At 37.4% G+C, this 21,920-nt stretch overlaps 1 protein-coding gene across 2 annotated transcripts in view; it reads right to left on the bottom strand.

Moving 5' to 3' along the window:
* Positions 1-20,306, bottom strand: part of LOC127658969 (ceramide synthase 6-like) — a 46,512-nt gene extending 26,206 nt beyond the window's left edge. For both annotated transcript variants that reach the window (XM_052148557.1, XM_052148558.1), the window contains exons 1-3: positions 20,070-20,306; positions 14,442-14,547; positions 8,449-8,579 (exon numbers count right to left, since the gene is read on the bottom strand). In XM_052148557.1, coding sequence (XP_052004517.1) covers positions 8,449-8,579; positions 14,442-14,547; positions 20,070-20,239 — 407 coding nt within the window. In that variant the 5' untranslated portion in view covers positions 20,240-20,306. The remainder of the gene's footprint in view (positions 1-8,448; positions 8,580-14,441; positions 14,548-20,069) is intronic.
* Positions 20,307-21,920: the final 1,614 nt, after the last annotated feature.

The following is a 21,920-nucleotide window of genomic DNA, read 5'->3' as shown; positions in this document are numbered from 1 at the left end:
AGGATGCTGGATCTGCTGAAGTTGTGTGAAGTTGGGTTATTACATCTATTTAAACAAGATATGTGCATATTTGTAGCAGTATATTAGCTTTACTGATATTTGACTTTTTATCATTAGACAATAGTGCTGTACGATTAATCATTTAGCAATAGCGATGTCAGCCTGTGCGATTATGACGTCAAAATGCTGCGATTTTATTCAATAAATAAGTGCATGCGTGGACGTGACAGCCCATTCTCTCTGAGAACTGTTTGACCATTTTCTACACCGCTAATAAAAAGTCTATAATGATGACACGCTAGATGAGAGGAGTGCTGCAGCTCGAGTGTTTGATAGAAACACAGATCACAGATTGGCGATATATCTTTATTTCATCCTTAATTAAGCTTCAAATAATAGAGGAGCGTGCCATGTAAATAAGCACAAACTCCAAAACTGTCATTCTCGATGCGGTCAGAGCTGCTTCAACCAGTCGCGGAAGAGACCCAATCTGAGCAGAAGTCGAGACCGGGAGAGATTTAATATTCCGCCGGCTGATGCGCACTCTAACACAGAGGCGCTCATCTCTCATCCCCGCTGTCTGCCACTCGCGACGCCATCATCATAAGATCATCATGATAAGATCAATCTTGGGTGAAAAATAACACTAAAATTATAGCAACAATAATATATATATATATATATATTGGTTTTGGATTGACAAGATTGACGAATGCTTATCAATAATACTCTTATGGCTAAAATGTTTACAGTGTTCAGTGGCTAAAATATCAATATGACTAAATGTTACTAAAATATGACTAAAATGTCAACAGTTTTCATTGACTAAAACAACATAAAAAACTTTGTCAAACAAAATGACTAAAAACAATAAATAGAAATAGGATAAGGTTGACTAAATATGATAAAAACTAAAAAGGACATTTGACACCGGATTAAGACTAAGATTAAATAAAAAAAACAGGTGACCAAATGAACACTAGTATTCAGTTGCCAGGTCATTAGGAGTGTATTACCGCAAAGCCAACGTTTACGTGTTTATAACGTCACTTTTTTGATCAGTATGGTACCACCTCCGCCTCATTTTGAGCCAGGAAAACCCTGGTTATATGGTGATATTTTGGCTTTAAGATAACCGACACTGAGCGGAGAGAGGTACTGTGCAAAATTAAAGTTGCTACATCATGTGGCAACATGACAAATTTATATCAGCACCTGAAACGGCACAGAGAAAAGTAGAAAAGTGAGATTTCAGAAAATGATCCACACACTGGTCAAGAGATACCAGCGATAAGTAGAACTTTTTAGAAAAAGGATTTAGAAATACCAGTTGGTCAATTAAAAAAAACCGACAGCAATAATTGTTTGATTGAGTGAACCACACTTTTATATCCAGTTTCCTTTTCAAAAGAGTTTATACAAAGTACATGTTACATCCTGCTTAAATGTCCCTGTTTGTTTGGACAATCTTATATTATCGTTTACATTTACGCATTTGGCAGATGCTTTTATCCAAAGCGACTTACAGTGCAATTATTACAGGGACAATCCTCCCGGAGCAACCTGGAGTTAAGTGCCTTGCTCAAGGACACAATGGTGGTGGCCGTGGGGATCGAACCAGTGACCTTCTGATTAACAGCCCTGTGCTTTAGCCACTACGCCACCACCACTCTGTGGTGTTTACATGTCTCAGTTGCTTCACATGCAAGCAGGTGATTGCACCCTCAAGAAACAAAGCTGATAAACAAAATTTATCAGCCAATGTCGATAATGAAATAAGTCAGAATATCAGAAGATTTACGATATATCGGTCGACCATTACCTAAAAGACCTCCCAGAAGCATAGACACAGACTCGATAAGCAGGATGGTCTGTTTTCAGGGAATACAGAATTCAGTAGTAAAGTCCGACAGGCATTTAAGGTGATTTTGTATCACTGCAATGGTCCAGAGAACACCGATAACATGGTTTCGTTCTATACAACTTCAAATTGAATTTCTCATTAAACATCTAGAAGATTACTTACACAAGTGACTTTATAATCAACAACTGTGAAACTAATTGTGTGGATAATTACAGCAATAAGCCACGAGAGTTTGCGTGTAACACCATGTCCTAACTTGGTCCCTTGAAATTCTGTCGCTTCTCGAGGATGTTGTGAACGATCACTTGGTTTCTGTTTCTGCAGCATCTACTTGGCTAGCCCCACACACACACAATATTTCATACTGTCTGTGATTGTGCTGCTTTGTGCAGCGTTTTCGTGTCTGTGGACAGACAAACTACTTGTTGCTGCATACTTGACATATCAGACCCGATTTGAAAACAGTATTACGATACTTATGGTAAAATAACTGTAAAGCAATGCCTCGAATGCATATTGCTTTTATAAAATTATGACATGCAGCGATATAATAAAAAACACCTATTTTCTTTGAATGCTTACTAAATTATTAATAATCAAAATAAACAATTATTGCATTGAATACCGAATTAGGATTGCCAAGCAATTTAGCTACATGGCACATTAAAGAATGCGCAGTCACAGGTGTAAGTTTATCGGCATTTTAAAACAACTTCATCCAGCCTCATCCAATCAGAATTTAGGGTTGAATCATCAATTCACAGAAATCTTCATAAAAAAATGTTTATTAAGTTCTTTGAATAAATTTATGTTCGGGATCTAGCTGATTTACACAATGCAATTTAAAAGCGTAGTCTCAATCAATTAAATTGTAAAAACAAATGAGCATGATGAGCACAAATGAGTGATTTATCCAATGAGAGATCACAGAAGCTGCTTGGCAACAGGTTAGTTAAACAGATGGGAGTTGGGGAAGGGTTAGACAGAAAAAGAGAAAAAAGCATTTTTTCTAGTGCTGTTGAAATATAATTATTATATTAAGGTTTTATAATATACTATAGTCCTATATGATAGAAGAAAGATAATATGTTACAATTATTGTTATTTATTGGTAATTGAAGTTAAAATGCACAATGTCCATGGTTATCTCCAATCATTTTGATTAGATTAAATAATACAAATCAGCAATGAAATAATCACAATATTATGTAAAAAACTAAAATACAACAAGCCTAAAGTCAACAAGTGCATATCCAATTAACAATGCTTTGTGCTTTATCTGGCTTTTTTTTTTTTTTTTTACAGCTGTGTAATTTTTTTCAAAGTTGTGAACTGCAAATGAGGATAACTGACCCCAACACTCTATGAAACAATAAAGTCTTATCTCTTATGGTGTTGCTATGGAGACTAAACATATTCTTATTCTCCGTGGGCGTAGAAAAATTAACTATCTCCACTTAGCTTTCTATGAGCTCTGTGATTCTTACCTCGTGAAAATGAACTTGCTAATGTAATAATTAGTGCAGGTAACACAACTACTAATTAGAGAGATGTCTTCAGTCTGTGCTGTATGTCAATAGCAATGTTTCCTCTTCTCCTACAGTGCAAAGAAATCCAGGCATCACTATTACTATGTAGTTCATTCTACATTTTTCTGCGTGCCGTTCCAACTCGTGCATTATCGAATGCTCACCCTTTAAAAGTATACAGTACTCTTTTGAGCACGAGCCTGTACGGGTACTATGCCAGGCACATGTGTAGACGATGTACCGATGCAGACTGTCCGCTTGTCAAGAAAAACTGGGCTACATGTGGACTGTCAACGTGCACTGTGCTAATAACGAAATCTATGTCCCGCAATGTGTGTGAGACGCATCGGTACGTGGAAACCGAAGTACATTTTGGCTGTTAAACTACAGTATGCCACGTAATACCGGTTAGCCTCAGACATGAATGACGATCTCAAATCATGCAGCTTAAAGAGAGGTGTGCTATTACATGGTTGTAGTATAATTTTGCTGGATCTCTTCTCTTACTGGGGAGTTTGCCCAGAACAAAACCATACTGCCAACCCCAACAGGTGCTTCAATAAAGTATTCATTCAAGTATTCAGGTTAGTATTCATTTGACACAAGTGGTCATGATTAAATTAACCTACAAATGACTTGCTTATAGTTGTTTCTGCACTTGAAGCTGGGATAGGAGAAAGTACTATAACCACAAAATATTTACATACTTTAGCTTTAATTGCCTTTGATGGAACTTGCACATTTTCATGCTTAAGCTGTGATTAGATGTTACCTCTGTGCCGTTTCAGACTAGACTGTAGCACAGGGAGAAGACCAAATAGAATTGTGTCACTGATAAATCCCACAGCTGACGCAACAAATGCGGCAAAAACTTTCACTTAGCAGGAGAGAGCAGACTGAGAAGGCAAGACAGCTAATAAACAACTATGAGCCCTGTCTCTATATTCATCCCTGGCCTCAATACACCTTTAGTTACTGAAAATAGGAAATACAATTTGGCAATGGGGTACAGACTCAGCCAAACATTGAAGAAAAGAATTAGGCTAATGACATTATGGCTCAGATAAAACAGCAATCTTTTCAAATATACGAGGAAGCCTGGACAGAATCTGCTGATTTTTTTTAAATTTATTTATCTGTGCTGATTTTGATTCTGACTACTGGTTCCAACATTGCTGGTCACATTGTATGTTTTTGATTCTCTAAAAAGAACAACACAGTCTCATAACATGTCATAATAAGAGTACAAGACGCCAAAATGATAAGAAATGGTACGGGTTGGCTCATGCGAAAGCATACAACTTTTATTCCCATAGAGAAATATAATGAACCAACACAATATTATTAGTTTAACAAGTTTAACCCCTAACCCAAACCTAACCCTAAGCATAATGTCTAACCCATTAACCAAACCCTAAACCTAACCATTAAATTAATAGGAAATGAACCATGGAAGAAAGAATAATTGGAGATTGGAACGAGACAAGGGACATGTTACAAGTTATTGATATACATGAGTAATTAGTAATGCTTAAATAAATAAAACAATTAACCAAATTTCTTTGGTTCATGGAATGCAAGTGGAAGAGGTGTTCTGCTGTGCATGGAAGGACAGTGTCTCTAGCTACAGACAGGCTCAAAAAGCTGCTAGGTCTGCATATTTTAGCAAACTCATATAAAATAACAACAAAAATTGTAGGTGTTTATTCAGTACCATGGCTAAACAGACAAATAACAAATCTTCGACTGAACCAGATATTTCCTCACGGGACAGGTAGAATGACTTTATGGATGTCTTTAAAAATAAAATTGAGACAATCAGGAGGAAAACTATGCAACCATCAGCAACAGCACCTCAGAAGACAGTGTCTCATAGTATTCCCTACGTGCAACTTCAGTCCTTCGCTGTTATAGGTCAGGAAGATCTAACAAAACTTATTAAGCATCAAAACCAACAACATGTATGCTATATCCTATACCCACTAAGATCCTAAAAGAGGCGTTTCCTGTAATCTCAGGAACTCTTCTCAATATTATTAACTCCTCTACCCACATATTTAGGACATTTACCCAGAACTTTAAAGCTGGCATTTATTGGCTATTTATAAACTGATATAAAATATCCCATTTATATCTAAAATTCCAGAAAAGGTAGTGTTCTCTCAACTATGTTAATTTTTACATGCATTTCTCTTCTAGTGCTTTTAGATCTTAGTGCTGCCTTCGCCACCATAGAGTACGGCATTATCTTGGATAGGATTGAGAACTATGTTGACAGTTGTGGGAAGGCATTAGCTTGGTTTAGGTCCTATTTATCTGACCGCTACTACTTTGCTTGTGTAAATGAGTAATTCTCAGATCAAGTAGAAGTATGGAGAGCCACAGAGCTCAGTATTAGGTCCTATGCATTTTACCTTGTATAAGCTTCCCCTGGGAGACATTATCATAAAATGTAAATAGTTTTCACTGATATGCAGACAATATTTTCCCAATTTCCCAATTTAGCAGAGCAATTTTATCATCACTATATTATCTACCCATTAAGTTTTGTATAAATTCTGCTTTAACTTACAAAGCTTTTCGGGACTTATGCACAGTTTCTCAATTTAAGTCTAGACTAAATCTCTTCAGCCAGGCATACACCTAATTTATCCCTCAACCCGTAGTTATGCTGCATTAGTCAAATCTGCTGGAACCGGAAACACTTCTCATATTCAATTACTCAGCTTTAAAGTGAATGGCATCTACCCTAATATTCTGATATTTGTTTCATTGTCTTATCGTTGGGATACATATCCTAAGCTTACCAGAGCCAGCAAGATCTAGCTCCGGATCAGCCCTATGTCCCACTCCCAATGCTATGTGTCGCTAAACGATGACTACTAACTGCTGCCTATGCCAAACAGACAGTGAGGGGCACACCTCACTGACCTGTTCCAGCATCATTTTTGGCATAGGATGGACCACACTTCCTTAAAATGTAATACTTACAGTAAATTAATGCCAGCGAAAGCCTTCATCAGCCAAATAAAAAGGACACTTAATCTATATGCACTTTTGCAGTCAATTTGAGATGGACTTCAAACACACTTAATCAGCATTCTTACAGTTTATTCAAACTCCTTTAGTTTTAAACATTGCTCACCAAAATCTAGCAAATATTCATGACTTGTATTTCACATAAATAAATAATATTGGCTTTATATTCATTGTATATTGCCAGAAGGGAACTCGCTCCTCCAGCTGAGCCTGGTTTATACCGGTGTTACATCTTATGGAGATTTGTGTTACCGTAATTTCCGGACTATTGAGCGCACCTGAATATAAGCCGCACCCACTAAATTTAAAAAAAAATATTATTTTGAACATAAATAAGCCGCACCTGTCTATAAGCCGCAGGTGCCTACCGGTACATTGAAACAAATGAACTTTACACAGGCTTTAACGAAACACGGCTTGTAACAAAAATAAATAGGCTTAAACGAAACACGGTGTGGCAGCGGGGGCGTGGTCAAGCGCCCGTCCGGGAGAGAAAAACGGTAAGGGCGCTTACATCAAGTGCTGAAAACTGTCACACTGGTGCCAGTGTGACAGTTTTCCCAAGAAGGACACGTGAAGCAGGGCACTTGACGTTCCAGGTAAGGCTTTTAATGGCCACAGCAATGTTTACAATCAATTTTATAAAGTTTCTCAATTCTTGGACTTCTATGCGCCAACACTAGACTGACGTGTGTGTGTCTCTCTGTCACTCACTCACTCACTCTCTCTCTCTGCTGCCTTTTTATGCCGCTCTCCCCACGCTTACTGAAATTAGACACATGTGTTAGACATTAGCTCAGGTGTATAGCGCCCTTACCGCTTTTCTCTCCCGGACGGGCGCTTGACCACGCCCCCGCTGCCACACACGGCTTGTAACAAAAAATTAAAAATTAGCAGTAAGCAGTAGCCTAGCAAGAAAGTCATTGTCACTATCTTCCTCCTCTTGCGCACTGAAACCACTGAAGTCATCTCCTTCGGTGTCGGAGTATAGCCTCAGCTTTAGTTGTCTTTTTGCACTGAGTCAATTCCTCACGCTGCTGTTTCCAACGTCTCCCGTGCAGCAGCTCTATTTCCCTTTCCAACAGCCAGATCAATCGCCTTCAACTTGAAAGCAGCATCATATGCATTTCTCCATGTCTTGAGGGTGACAAAATGACTACCGTAATCAGAATGATGGGAAGTTTGAGTGCGCTCGAATTAATCTAAACAGTAAACAAAAAAGTTGTTTGACCTTAACCTGTTCGGCAATTTCATTGGTCTAATGAAAGCTTCATGCCGCCAAAAAACTGAGCACGTCACAGAATGTTTTTTTTTTTTTTTAAATAAAATTTGAAAGCGGGAAAAATCCATATATTAGCCGCATCGTTGTTTAAGCCACGAGGTTCAAAGCATGGGATAAAAGTTGCGGCTTATAGTCTGGAAATTACCGTACTTGAAACTTGAAGTTTTAAGGCATGATTTTCAATCACATTATTCATTTAAACCGCACAAGACTTTAAGACATTACAGCAGTGCTATATAAATAAAAATGACTACTTTTTCATTAAAAAAAAAAGGGCAAGCAAAAATTTTATGCCTGTATTGTTTCGATTTGAAATTTAGTTTGATGCTTGATTCGTCTCTATGGGAATAAAATCATACCTTTTTGTACGAGCCAAGTCGTACAATGCATTACAATTTCGTCATCTCGTATGAATTAATACAAGTTATCATGAGACTGTTTTGAAAAATAACACCTCATCAGAATCATTAGTTCAGGAATCAGACTACATGGGTCACGCTGTACAATTTACATTGTCAATTTAGTTGTGGCACATGCTGCTTCAATGTCAGTATTTTAGTTTTAGTACTATTAACAGAACCGCAAGTCATGAAAATCATTCAGTACATAAAAAATACCAACAAGAATTAAATTAAACTGCTCTGAATAAAAACAGGTTCTCAAAAGTTAGCAGAACAGGCCCTTTACAACAACAGGTGACTGTATTTGTGTGTGTGTGAACAGCTATCTCTCACATGCTCTCGCAGAAGCGTGCCAGTGTGCTGGGTTTCTCCTGGTTGCGTCGTTGCCTGAACCAGCGTTGGATTGTCCTGACGTCCCAGTCCAGCTGCTTGGACAAGCCCTCTAACCTCTTCTCATCAGGGTGCTGGAGGACACAAAAGACACAAGCATGTGGCATTGTAAGTGTACAGGCAGTCTGACAAATAAAGTTTTCAGCCCCTGTCTGACTTTAAAAAAAGGTAAATTAACAACATGAACAATTTCTGATGATATATATATACACTCACCTAAAGGATTATTAGGAACACCTGTTCAATTTCTCATTAATGCAATTATCTAATCAACCAATCACATGGCAGTTGCTTCAATGCATTTAGGGGTGTGGTCCTGGTCAAGACAATCTCCTGAACTCAAAACTGAATGTCAGAATGGGAAAGAAAGGTGATTTAAGCAATTTTGAGCGTGGCATGGTTGTTGGTGCCAGACGGGCCGGTCTGAGTATTTCACAATCTGCTCAGTTACTGGGATTTTCACGCACAACCATTTCTAGGGTTTACAAAGAATGGTGTGAAAAGGGAAAAACATCCAGTATGCGGCAGTCCTGTGGGCGAAAATGCCTTGTTGATGCTAGAGGTCAAAGGAGAATGGGCCGACTGATTCAAGCTGATAGAAGAGCAACTTTGCCTGAAATAACCACTCGTTACAACCGAGGTATGCAGCAAAGCATTTGTGAAGCCACAACACGCACAACCTTGAGGCGGATGGGCTACAACAGCAGAAGACCCCACCGGGTACCACTCATCTCCACTACAAATAGGAAAAAGAGGCTACAATTTGCAAGAGCTTACCAAAATTGGACAGTTGAAGACTGGAAAAATGTTGCCTGGTCTGATGAGTCTCGATTTCTGTTGAGACATTCAGATGGTAGAGTCAGAATTTGGCGTAAACAGAATGAGAACATGGATCCATCATGCCTTGTTACCACTGTGCAGGCTGGTGGTGATGGTGTAATGGTGTGGGGGATGTTTTCTTGGCACACTTTAGACACCTTAGTGCCAATTGGGAATCGTTTAAATGCCACGGCCTACCTGAGCATTGTTTCTGACCATGTCCATCCCTTTATGGCCACCATGTACCCATCCTCTGATGGCTACTTCCAGCAGGATAATGCACCATGTCACAAAGCTCGAATCATTTCAAATTGGTTTCTTGAACATGACAATGAGTTCACTGTACTAAAATGGCCCCCACAGTCACCAGATCTCAACCCAATAGAGCATCTTTGGGATGTGGTGGAACGGGAGCTTCGTGCCCTGGATGTGCATCCCACAAATCTCCATCAACTGCAAGATGCTATCCTATCAATATGGGCCAACATTTCTAAAGAATGCTTTCAGCACCTTGTTGAATCAATGCCACGTAGAATTAAGGCAGTTCTGAAGGCGAAAGGGGGTCAAACACAGTATTAGTATGGTGTTCCTAATAATCCTTTAGGTGAGTGTATATATATACCACAGCCACAGCATTAAAACCACCTTCCTAATATTGTCCCCCTCGGGCTGCCAAAACAGTGCCAACCCATTTGTGGTGAGAAAAAAAGCATTCCGAGATGCAGGATGGCACTGTTTTGGTGGCATGAGGGGGTCCTACACAATATTAGCCAGGTGGTTTAAATGTTGTGGCTGATCGGTGTGTGTGTGTGTGTGTGTGTGTGTGTGTGTGTGTGTGTGTGTGTGTGTGTGTGTGTGTGTGTGTATATATATATATATATATATATATATATATATATATATATATATATATATACACAAGCTGTCAATCGATTACAATTTTTAATCTAATTAATTACATGGTGTCCAGATTAATTAATCGTGATTAATTGCATATACAAATATTTGCTGAGAAAGCCCCTCATATAACAATAATTAAAAATATAATGATGAAATCATTATACATAGTTATCTTTAAATATTTTAAAAATGTTATATTATATATCTATATCTATCTATCTATCTATCTATCTATCTATCTATCTATATATATACAAATATTTAGTCCTTTCAGATGGAAGATATTTATACATATAAATGATGTGATCCAAAGTGCATTTGAACAGCGGTGAAACACTTTCTTATGATGTGTTACATTCATACGAGCAGACAGAGAAGTACGTTTGAAGTACGTTTGGAGCAGAAGAAATAGAAATAATCCTTGTGTAAATTGTAAACTTTACGCTAAGCTAAAATGCTATTTCTAGCCATTTTACATGCACATGTTAACAGACACGATCATATTTATTTATCAAGAAAATTCACGTTAGATCATAATTTTTTTTCTTATAAGACCTTTGATATTAGGACAATAATCATATTCTTGATAATACATTTTGTGTTGTTTTCCTGTAAAAATATCTAAAAATCTTTCAAACAAGATTCATTTGATTGATCTCGTTTTAGAAACAACACTGCAGAATATATTTGGGTTTTTCAGAGAATGATTTTTTAACGTGTATTTTGTCTTACAGTTTTTATAGTCAAAAGAAGTGAACAAATCTACCAGTGCTGAAGAAGTAATCCAAAGTATTTAGATTACATTACTGACCTTGAGTAATCTAACGGAATACGTTACAAATTACATTTTACAGCGTGTATTCTGTAATCTGTAGTGGAATACATTTCAAAAGTAACCCTCCCAACCCTATATATATATATATATATAAAATATGTGCAGTTTTAAGATATTTATTGATTGAATACATGGAATTTGTACTTAAAGAAAAAGCTCAAATGTGATCAAAATGATTAAACTTTGAATTACTGTACTTACACTGGTGGCCAAAAGTTTGGAATAATGTACAGACTTTGCTGTTTCAGAAGAAAATTGGTACTTTAATTCACCAAAGTGTAATTCAACTGATCACACTCTATGCCAGAGTTATTTTTTATAACTAACAGCATTAGCTGAGAAAGAGCATTTATTCAATATTTAAGCAAAAAAGAACTGAAATATACCCAAATCAATCAGAATCAAAAAATCTGTATCAATAATTCCAATGTGTCCAAATCAAGAAAAAAATCTAGGTATCTCTCAAAAGAATAGGTCAAAATGTAAATTACTCTTCTCACTGGGCGCTTATTACTTTACAGTTATAAATATAATCCCATCTCATAACAGCCCTTGACATGATCTCTATCAGTTATGTATTTCACCCGAATTCGATCAATTATAAGTTAGAAGGTTGTAAAAGACAACAAGCGTGCTAATTTAGTTTTGCCCTCAGGCTGCTCTCACTCTCTCTCTCCCTCTGTTACTTCGTTTCAAAAGGAATTGTCTCTCAAATCTTAAAGTGAGGTTGTGTTTGAGAATCCGAACCTTTGTCAAGGAAACTTAGTTCTGAGGTGGGCTAAAAATAGATCCTGTGCGTCAGCACACATGAGCTCTGAAAAAGCCACACATGTCAAAGGGCCTCGCAATCGCTCTGCTTTTACAGATCTGTGCATGTGCAGCAGGAAGATTTTGATCACCTGTTATGTCAATCCGCACTGCCATCACCAGTCAAGTGTGTACTACACAAGGGATCTAAAACCTTTTTAAAGAGCCCATGAAAAGACGAGCACAGTTTTCTTTCTTGTGTTGACATATTAACTATTAAAGCAGGAAGTTGGGGTGTGGCATATCAAGGGGTTTATGTCTTTTTTTTTTAATAGCATTTAGTGTACATCATAGCCGTGAACCATGATATGCTCTTTGCAATTGCTAGTCAGTTGAAGGCGATATTGAGATATCACATTGTATAGTCAGGGCATTCTTCAAAGAGTTCTAATTAAAAAATCTTCCACGTACAGCAATGACAGCTTTGGTTTGTCCAGATACTCAGGTGACCTTTCACCCCACACTTCCTGTAGCACTTGCCATAGATGTGTCTGTCTTGTCGGGCACTTCTCACACATCTTACAGTCTAGCTGATCCCACAAAAGCTCAATGGGGTTACTAGAGTCTCTGATGTACTTATCCTCTTGTTTAGTTGTACATCTGGCCTGCCACATCTCTTTCTGTCCTTGTTAGAGTCAGTTGTTCTTTATCTTTGAAGACTTTAGTGTACACTTTTGTATGAAATATTACATTTTTTGGCAATTTCAAGCATTGTATCACCTTTATTCCTCAAAACAATGATTGACTGATGAGTTTCTAGAGAAATCTGTTTCTTTATTTGCAATATTTGAACTAATATTGACCTTAAGTCATGCCAGTCTATTGCATACTGTGGCAACTCAAAAACAAACACAACGACAATGTTAAGCTTCATTTGATGAACCAAATAGCTTTTAACTGTGTTTGATATAATGGCAAGTGATTTTCTAGCACCAAATTAGCAAATTATCATGATTACTCAAGGATAAGGTGTTGGAGTGATGGCTGATGGAAATGGGGCCTGTCTAGATTTCATCAAAAATGATTTTTTTCAAATAGTGATGGTGCTGCTTTTTACATCAGTAATGTCCTGACTATACATTGTGATCAGCTGAATGCCACTTTTGTCAATTAAAGTAACAATTTCCTTCCAAAACAGCGAAATCTGTACATTATTCCAAACTTTTGGCTGCCAGTGTACATATACACTACCGGTCAATGTTTTGAAACACTTACTCATTCTTTATTATATTTTATTTTCTCATTTTAGAATAATAGTAAAGTCATCAAAACTATGGAATAACATACATTGAACTATGGGAATTATGTTGTGACTGAACAAAATCCAACATAGATCAAAACTGTCTTTTTTTAGCATCTTCAAAGTAGTCACACTTTGCCTAGAATTTGCAGACATGAACTCTTGACATGAACCAACTTCTTGAGGAATCACCCTGGGATGCTTTTTAAACCATCTATGTGGGGCACTTATTGGCTGCTTTTATTATTATGTGGTCCAAGTCATAAATTTTTTTTTTATTACATTTTAGTTTTATAATTAAATAAATGAATATGTTGGCACAATTATATTTTTGTCAACAAAAATAATTTCGAACATTTAAGCATACGCCTTCAGATCAAAAGATTTTTAAGATCATGAGAAACATTTCAGTCAAGTGTTTCAAAAGTTTTGACAGGTAGTTTATATATATATATATATATATATATATATACACACAGTATATCATTTTCTACTGAAGACTTTCACTATAATTACTGTTAATTTTGCTGCTGCATTATCCAGTAGACTAGTTAACAATAAAGTTTTTCTAAATAGGCTGCACATTTATATTGAAATAATGTGTAGTTAGATGTTTTTATTTCTTTACATATTAAAAAGTACCACTAATCAGTTCCACAAAGTGAGGTATAGATATTCTAAACTGATTAAGAAAAATCAACACTGTCTTCGGATCTGGTTAAAATGATGTAGTAATTCATCAAATGATGGAGAAAATAACTGGCATAAATCCAGATGTGTGGTGTAGTACAGCACTCTTTTGGCATTTTAAAGAATAATTGTGATAAACACGCATATGATACGTTTTCACTATTTCTTTTCTGTCAGTCATCTGGGAACAGTTTGCAAGAATAGTGTCATCTATAAAAATGCTGCATATGATCTCAGACCATCTTAGGATGCAGATGCAAATGACATGCAACAACAATAAAACTACAGGTGAATTGTCATGTGTGCCATCATAATTCAGTACTGCCTCAAAAATAGTTCTTGAACAAGACATTTCTCTTCTGTGCATGTCTACTCTTCAGCCTCCATTTTTATGTTGCAATATTATCATTATGATAATATTAGCCTATGGTGTTATATAGTACATTTTAAATTCTAAAATATAATAATAATATATATATATAGAAAAACATTGGCTGGGAAAACTGGGCATTCATCCTCCATTGGTTCTGGTGGGCAAAACAGTTAATTTCATACCTTTAACGGTGGTATAACCACTGTAACTCACAGTCTCTCGTGCCTTAGTGCTTAAGTATACAGTATGGTGGTGAGAGAAATGCACTTTACCTTGGTGATGGCAGTGAAGACCTTCTCCAGAATGGCATTGGGCTGAGCCTTCTGTGGCCCACTGGTCTGGATTTTCAAACCAAGAGCACATGGCTTGGCAATAAACCTACAACAACAAAAAAATACTTTGTTACATTTATAGCTAACATTCCCTGCTTGAAAAAAGCAGCATATGCTTTGCATTGCATGCTGGTTAAGCTCTTTTCTGCAGGAATATTAACAACTTAACAATATTAATTCCTGGTAGTTAAGTTTATGCCAAAGTTGATTTAAAAATCAATATTACATTTCTAAGAGGTAAAAATACTGTATCTGTATCAACAGCAGGTGACTAAAGAAATCCTACTGTTTGCATTCACTGCGCTTGTGTTGCCAAATCTTCAGATAACAATGAAGTAAACCGCATGGGCCAATTGTAAGCATTTTATCTTACTACATCTGACAAACTGCCCTCTGGAATGTCAGATAAGCATCCATGGATAATGCATTAACAGCCCTGGTATACACCCAAGAAGACCTGATATACTGTTAAAGGGATAGTTCACCCAAAAAATTTGGATTTGAATAATATTCACGCAGCTCTTTTCCATACAATGACATATCACAATTACCATGCCCGACAAGCTCAATAAAAGACATAAAAACACACCATAAAAGCATCACAAAAGTAGTCCCTATGATTTATGCTCTATTCCAAGTCTTAAAAGTCATTCAATAGCTTTGTGTGAAGAATCTCGTCTGTCAAACTGAAAAATCTCAATTGGTATTGATTCAAGTGTGTCATGAGCAAATGTGATGTGCCAGTGTAAATATTTGGAATGTAGCACTGAACAATTAATCAAAATAAAATCGAAATCGTGATATGAGCTTGTGCAACCTCTGCCGGTGCCTTCAGTTGTCCAACTGCGGGGTCATCAGCCGGAAGCCACCATTCATGGATGTCTCCCTGCCACCCCCGCAGCTGGACACCAGATCCTTTCGATTGTCTCTCATTCTTGCTTTCCCATTCTTCCTTTCTCATTGAGACATACCATACAACCAGGGTTCAATATACAACCCCCCCTCCCCCGAGCAGGCCTACCATACGTCCAAGGCCACTTCTCTGTTATAAACACAGAAGCTATCAATCTATGCCTACCACCCGTCCAGTGCCTATCCTTAAACCAATCCTCCAACAGATTAAGTAGGTGAGTGACGTGAGATGCCTCCAATGCCTAGCTTGGCCTGGTTTCACTCCCTCACTCAATCCCTCTCCAGAAAGACCGAATGGGTCAGCAGAAATAATTCTTCCCAACACCTTTCCTCTTCTACATGCTACCTCACCAAATATCGCAATTGGTCCCTATCCTACTTTCTCACTTCTGCACAGCCCACTTTTCCATAGCCAGAATCTCACTTTTTCTGCTTCCTCTGCCATTTCCTTCACAGAATTCTTCAATGCTGATCCAAAGATGGCAATGTTTTTCAACAGATGCTGCATTGTTGTTCTCATAAACCCTCAACACCTGACCTCCACCCAACACCTGGGTAAGTGGCAGCCCTCCACCCATTTTCCCTGCACTCATGCAGCCAGATCAGCATATTTTAGCTTCTTCCTCTCATAGGCTGCCTCCAGTCCCTCTTACCATGGGACAGTAATTTCAATCATTATGACTTTCCTGGTTGATGCCAACCATAACACTATATCAGGCCTGAAGGAGTTAATAAAATCTCGGAAGGAAATGTAGCGGCTGGCCAAGGTTGACCACCATTGACAAAATCACTTCCATGTGCAGGACTGACCTTTCCTCCCTCCATGCTGTGCCTTGTTCGGCACATCCCTTTTTAACAAGCTCAATGCTTTGACAAGCATGATGGCCTTTGTTAGCCTTTATTCTACACACCTCAAGGATCTCTGCTCTGGATCCCTGATCATAGCGCCAGCTGTACCGTCCTTGTTTCAAGGCGGTCTTGCACCCAGCGGATTGTGTGCTGCAGATTTGCTCTTGGGGCCTTGCAGAGGGGACAATTCTCCTCTTTACCATACCACAGAGACAAATTTCCAGGGCTTTGAAGAGTATCATTGGTGGATCTTATTAGAAAACATAGCCTGGCCTGGGGTATAATAATAATAATAATATTATAATACACTAATATAATATTCAATTTCAATGGGTACCAAAAAATATTGATTTACATTTATGCATTTGGCAGATGCTTTTATCCAAAGCGATTTACAGTGCACTTATTACAGGGACAATCCCCCCGGAGCAACCTGGAGTTAAGTGCCTTGCGCAAGGACACAATGGTGGTGGCTGTTGGGATCGAACCTACAACCTTCTGATTACCATTATATTGATGATGAATAGTTGGCTGAGACACACAAAGTGCACAAAAAGGCACAATGTGAATATGAAGATTTCACTGTTTTATATATTAGCCCATGAACGTGCATAGGAGGGCTGGTCGAAAATGGAGATTTATAGGGAAAAAATACTTAAATACTGATCTGTTTCTCATCCACGCCATCACTTCTGAAGACATTGATTAAACCACTGGAGTCGTTTGGATTAATTTTATGCTGCCTTTATATGATTTTGCAGCTTAAAAATGTTGGTACCCATTCACTTGCATTGTGGGGACCAACAGAGCTGAAATATTCTTCTAAAAATATTTGTTTGACTTTAGCAGACGAAAACTGTTATCCACATATGGGATGGCATGAGAGTGAGTAAATAATGAGAGAATTACAATTTTTGGGTGAACTATCCCTTTAAAGAGCTTCTGTCACTTAACTAAACTTAACCAATTAAGAGGCCTCACGTGATAAAAATGCAATTCAGTGCAGAAAACACTCTTGAAATTATTCTTGTATAAACCTGAAAAGCTGAGATAAGGATATGGAGGCTACGTCTAGATAGATTTGTGTGCTCTGTAAACTGTTTGCCTTTGTAGATCTGAAATGACATAAATTGGCTTTTGTTCGCTATAAAACTTTACAGCGATGCGCAGTTCAGTGCAGGAAGATGGGAGAGGACTTTTGTACTCCAAATAATGGAAGTGAAGTGATGCCACAAAGAAGAACACAACAGCCATTTCTTCCTCACAAATCCATTACTTTTCAGAAAAAAGCAGGATTTGGACACTGTTTGCTTGTTCTGATTTTGAAAAATTATGTTTTGTGACATCTAGAGTAACAGACTATAGAAAAGTACCTGTTATAAACCTATCATAAGCAATTACAGGCCTAACCCCCACCCTCATAATAATAAAATTGGGTCATTATTTACTCACCCTCATGTTGTTCCAAACCCACATGACTTTTTTCTGCGGAACACAAAAGGAGACATTAGATGGAATGTCAGCCTCAGTCACCATTCACTTTCACTGTATGGAAAAGAAAGTGAAAGGTGACTGAGGCAAACATTTTTGTGTTCCATAGAAAAAGGAACATTGCGTAGGTTTGGAACAACAAGAGGGCAAATAAGTGACAGAATTTACATTTTTGGTTGAACTATCCATTTTAAGGAATAGTTCACCCAGAAACAATAATTCTCTCATTATTTACTTTATCAGCATTTTTCCTGGGTCAAACATGGTCTTCGGGTGGTTGGTGTTTTTTTTTTTTTTTTATAAATGCAATTAATGTTTAAGATATGAAGTTGCATTTCATGTTTGTAATGAATATTTATTTTTGATCATCTGAGCATCTAGAAATGTCTGAATTCAACAGTTTTTTGTACTTTAGGTGCTGTGGGAAATCAAACTAACCTAACATCTTTTCTAGTATAATCAAAGTTAATCACTTTACTGATTTGGGACTGCGCTTCTATAGTAAAATGATTGTTTCCTACTCCATAACAGATTTTGTTTTTATTTTATCAGACTATTAATGATTTAGGAATCATTTTTATTCTAGGAACATCTGAAGCCAAAACAGGCCAGTTTGTTTCCTAATCTCAAACATCATTAGAACAGGACATTTATTACAATGTTACTATATTATAATTACATGACTTTGTTCATAATGTATAAAAGTCCAGACATTGTAGAATTGTAGACTTGTGCCTGTTTGTTCCATTAAGACCATGGATGGCTCCTCATTACAGTGGTTAAGTAGATAGTCTTTCTTAAAAATAAACTGTTTTTTTTTTATTATTTTTTTTTATGAAACAATAATAGCCTAAACACATTTAAAAACGTAAAGCCCGGTTGAGGCACAGTCACCTGCATGCTCCTGAAATACAATAGTAGGATTGAGAAGAGCACATTACTTGCATGAGAATCACACAACATGCACGCAAAACCAGTCTTCAGTCACCCCGAGCAGATCTGCATACCACATGAGAAGTATATTTAGCGTTTGTAAAGTGCCAAAAGCAAGATGAGTATCATAACATTTTCTTCTGCAGCTCATAATTTGGCTTCGGCGGCTGCTGAAAAATTTTCAACCATGCTAATCCCTCTTTAGCGACACCAAACGTACAACAGGTGAAACTCAAGCATGTATACAGCCTGGAATGACTAAAAACCAGAGACTAAAAATGGTTTAAGGAACAAAAACCAAAAACGAACTAATGTTTTTGCAGAATGTAACCGAAAACAGGGACAAAGTGGTTTTCAATTGTTCTGGAGTGAAAACTTTATTTTTAAATAATGTCATTAATTTTCAATGAGAGCTGGCGACGGTGACTATTGGCGACCGGATATGGGCATGTCCAGCAACACGACAAAGTTGAGAAATGTTTAACTTTATGCAAATGAAGAGTGACAGGCAATACAAGAGAAGACGGTAGAGCTCACGTGATCCTTCTCTCACTCCGCTACAGATGTGACAGAAAGATGGAGGAAAGGCTACTCTCCATACACACCACTAGCGACCTATCCACTGGCCATGCGACAAAGTAGCTGGCAGCTGGAACGCAGCTTTATGGATTACTTATATGCTGCCTTTATATGCTTTTAAAATAGTCAAAGTTCTGGTCACCATTCACTTGCATTCAATGGACCTACAGAGCTGAGATACTCTTCTAAAAATATTTGTTTGTGTTCTGCAGAGGAAAGAAAGTCATAGGCTACACATCTGGGATGACATGGGGGTGAATAAATGATGAGAGAATAAAAAAATTTGGGTGAACTATCTCTTTAAGAAAAACCTATATCCACATCAGCTGCAGAACGCGACCGGTGACGGACACGCCACTGGCTTGAGCCCGTCTACACAAGACGCGTCAAAGTGATGACGTACAGCAAACATGGACGAATCAGCTGTGAGCTCCATTCTTGAGGTAAATAACCTGAATCTTACTTTATTTTCAAACGAAATCCACTGCTATAAAATATGCGTATTATATAATCATTAATGTATATAATCATACATAATGCTATTATTGCAAGAACTGCGTGTGTGTAAAACGCAAGATATTATGTAAATAAGTAGATCAAGACCAAATGTAACGGTCAAAAGTTATTCAAATATGTAACGAATGACATTCATGACAAGAGAAATCCACACATATGATCAATCATTTGATTTGAGATGGACGGGTTAATAAAGTGAACGGAGTAGCTCTGCAACGCGTCAGAAACTGAACGCGTCCGATTTAGACGCGACATCTCCAGCGCAATGATGCTGATGTTAGGACGTACCTCTCGAAGATCAGCCGGATCATGAACATGCAGAAGGCTAAAGGACACGCCAGATAGAGGTCCTCGGCTTGCGGAAAGGTTGACTCGTCTGTATTTTTCAAGTCAGCCCAGGTTACGTTGTGAGGAAGCCAGAACCTCTCGTTCCAGAACCACGCCACGATCCCTGCCATGTCCAGCAGATCTGGTTTCTCAACGCTAAAGCCAGTGGTGATGTACAATCAATGACCGATGCTGCCTTGCGACGCTTGATCTCTGCAGGTCCAGTGAAATGATGATAATGGTGAGGATGGAATCTGGTTTTGCACCGCCCGTTTGTTTTGTGTGTCTCCACCGATCTGCCCTATCTAGGGCTCCGCCTCCGCGACATGATTGGTGCGAGCACTTGTCAAACACGCATGCGTCACTTAAAGGAACAGTTCATCATTATGTACACGACAGTTCATTATGACCACGACTGTCAGACAAAAACAATATAAAAACACCACAGAAGTAGTCCAAACTTGAATTATATTCCAAGTCTTCTGAAGTCATATACTGTAGTTTTGTGTAAGGAACAGATCAAATTAATTTGTGAGAAGTTACATTTTTTATTTAGATATTTGCCCCTGGAAATGATTACTACGGAAGAGGATTAGGGCCAAGCAATAATAAAAAAAAATAAAGCCATCTCGAGATTAAAGTCATTATAATGCGAGATTAAACTCGTTACATTTCGAGAAAAAAGTCGAAATATAATCTTGAGAATAAACTCATTAAATATCGAGAATAAAGTCGTTGTGTTTCGAGAAAAAACTCGTTAAGTTTAATCTCGCATTATAATGACTTTATTCTCGATATTTAATGAGTTTATTCTCAAGATTGTATTTCGACTTTTTTCTCGAAATTTAACGAGTTTAATCTCGCATTATAATGACTTTATTCTCGATATGGTTTTATTTTTTTTATTATTGCTTGGCCCTAATCCTCTTCCGTACTCCGGAATGAAAGCATAATATCATAGAATTAATGATTTTATGTTTTAATGGCACTGGGGTCAAATATTGCAGATTTAATGTGTTTCAATAGGGGACATTTTTGTCTTTAATGTCCTGAGTGTAACTGTTTTGTTTACACTGTGTATTATAGATGCATTATAGGATGAGGTTGAAATATCAAAATCCCCCCCAGAAATACACATCTTTTGCCAAATGTATGCCGTTGGCATTAACACAATGAAAAAACAAAAATGAAAAAGACAAAAGTGTCCCGAAGGTCGCACAAGGGTTAAGATGTTCATTTCAAGATGCCCTTTTACTGGTGTAGAGCTGCGCCCTCTAGTGTTTGTTTCAGGAACGGCGCTGCGCTGCAGGTCTGTGATGCTGCTGGTCAAGTTTTGTTTGCTGTGTTTCGCTAAAGGATGGCATGATTTGTTAGATACATTTTTGCCCTATTAATATATTTATTCGTGCAAAATTGCATCATCCCAGTCTATGTCTCTCTTTCCTTTATGATACAGATAGCATGTGAAACTCAACTTCAGCTCCTTTTACACAATATTACACTTTTTTTTTTATCCTTGTAATTTCCTCCGGACTTTAAAAGTTAGTATTACATAGTTAAAAAAAAATGTCATGAAATGTATTATACAATATTTTTGCCACATAAAAAATCATGCTTTGGTACAGTAGTTCAGATACAAATTCATAATTTTGAGATAAAAGTCATAATTATGAGGTACAAATGTATAAATTTGACGCAAAAGTCATTATTTTGAGATAATGGTATAACACATTATAATTATGAGGAACAAGTAATCTCAAAATTGTGATTTATAATCGCAGAATTATTACTTTTTATCTTATAAATTTGACT

Source organism: Xyrauchen texanus, chromosome 18 (assembly GCF_025860055.1).
Source record: "Xyrauchen texanus isolate HMW12.3.18 chromosome 18, RBS_HiC_50CHRs, whole genome shotgun sequence".
Lineage (NCBI taxonomy): Eukaryota > Metazoa > Chordata > Actinopteri > Cypriniformes > Catostomidae > Xyrauchen > Xyrauchen texanus.
The sequence above is the reverse complement of the archived record's forward strand: the minus strand, read 5'-3'. Positions and strand labels throughout refer to the sequence as shown.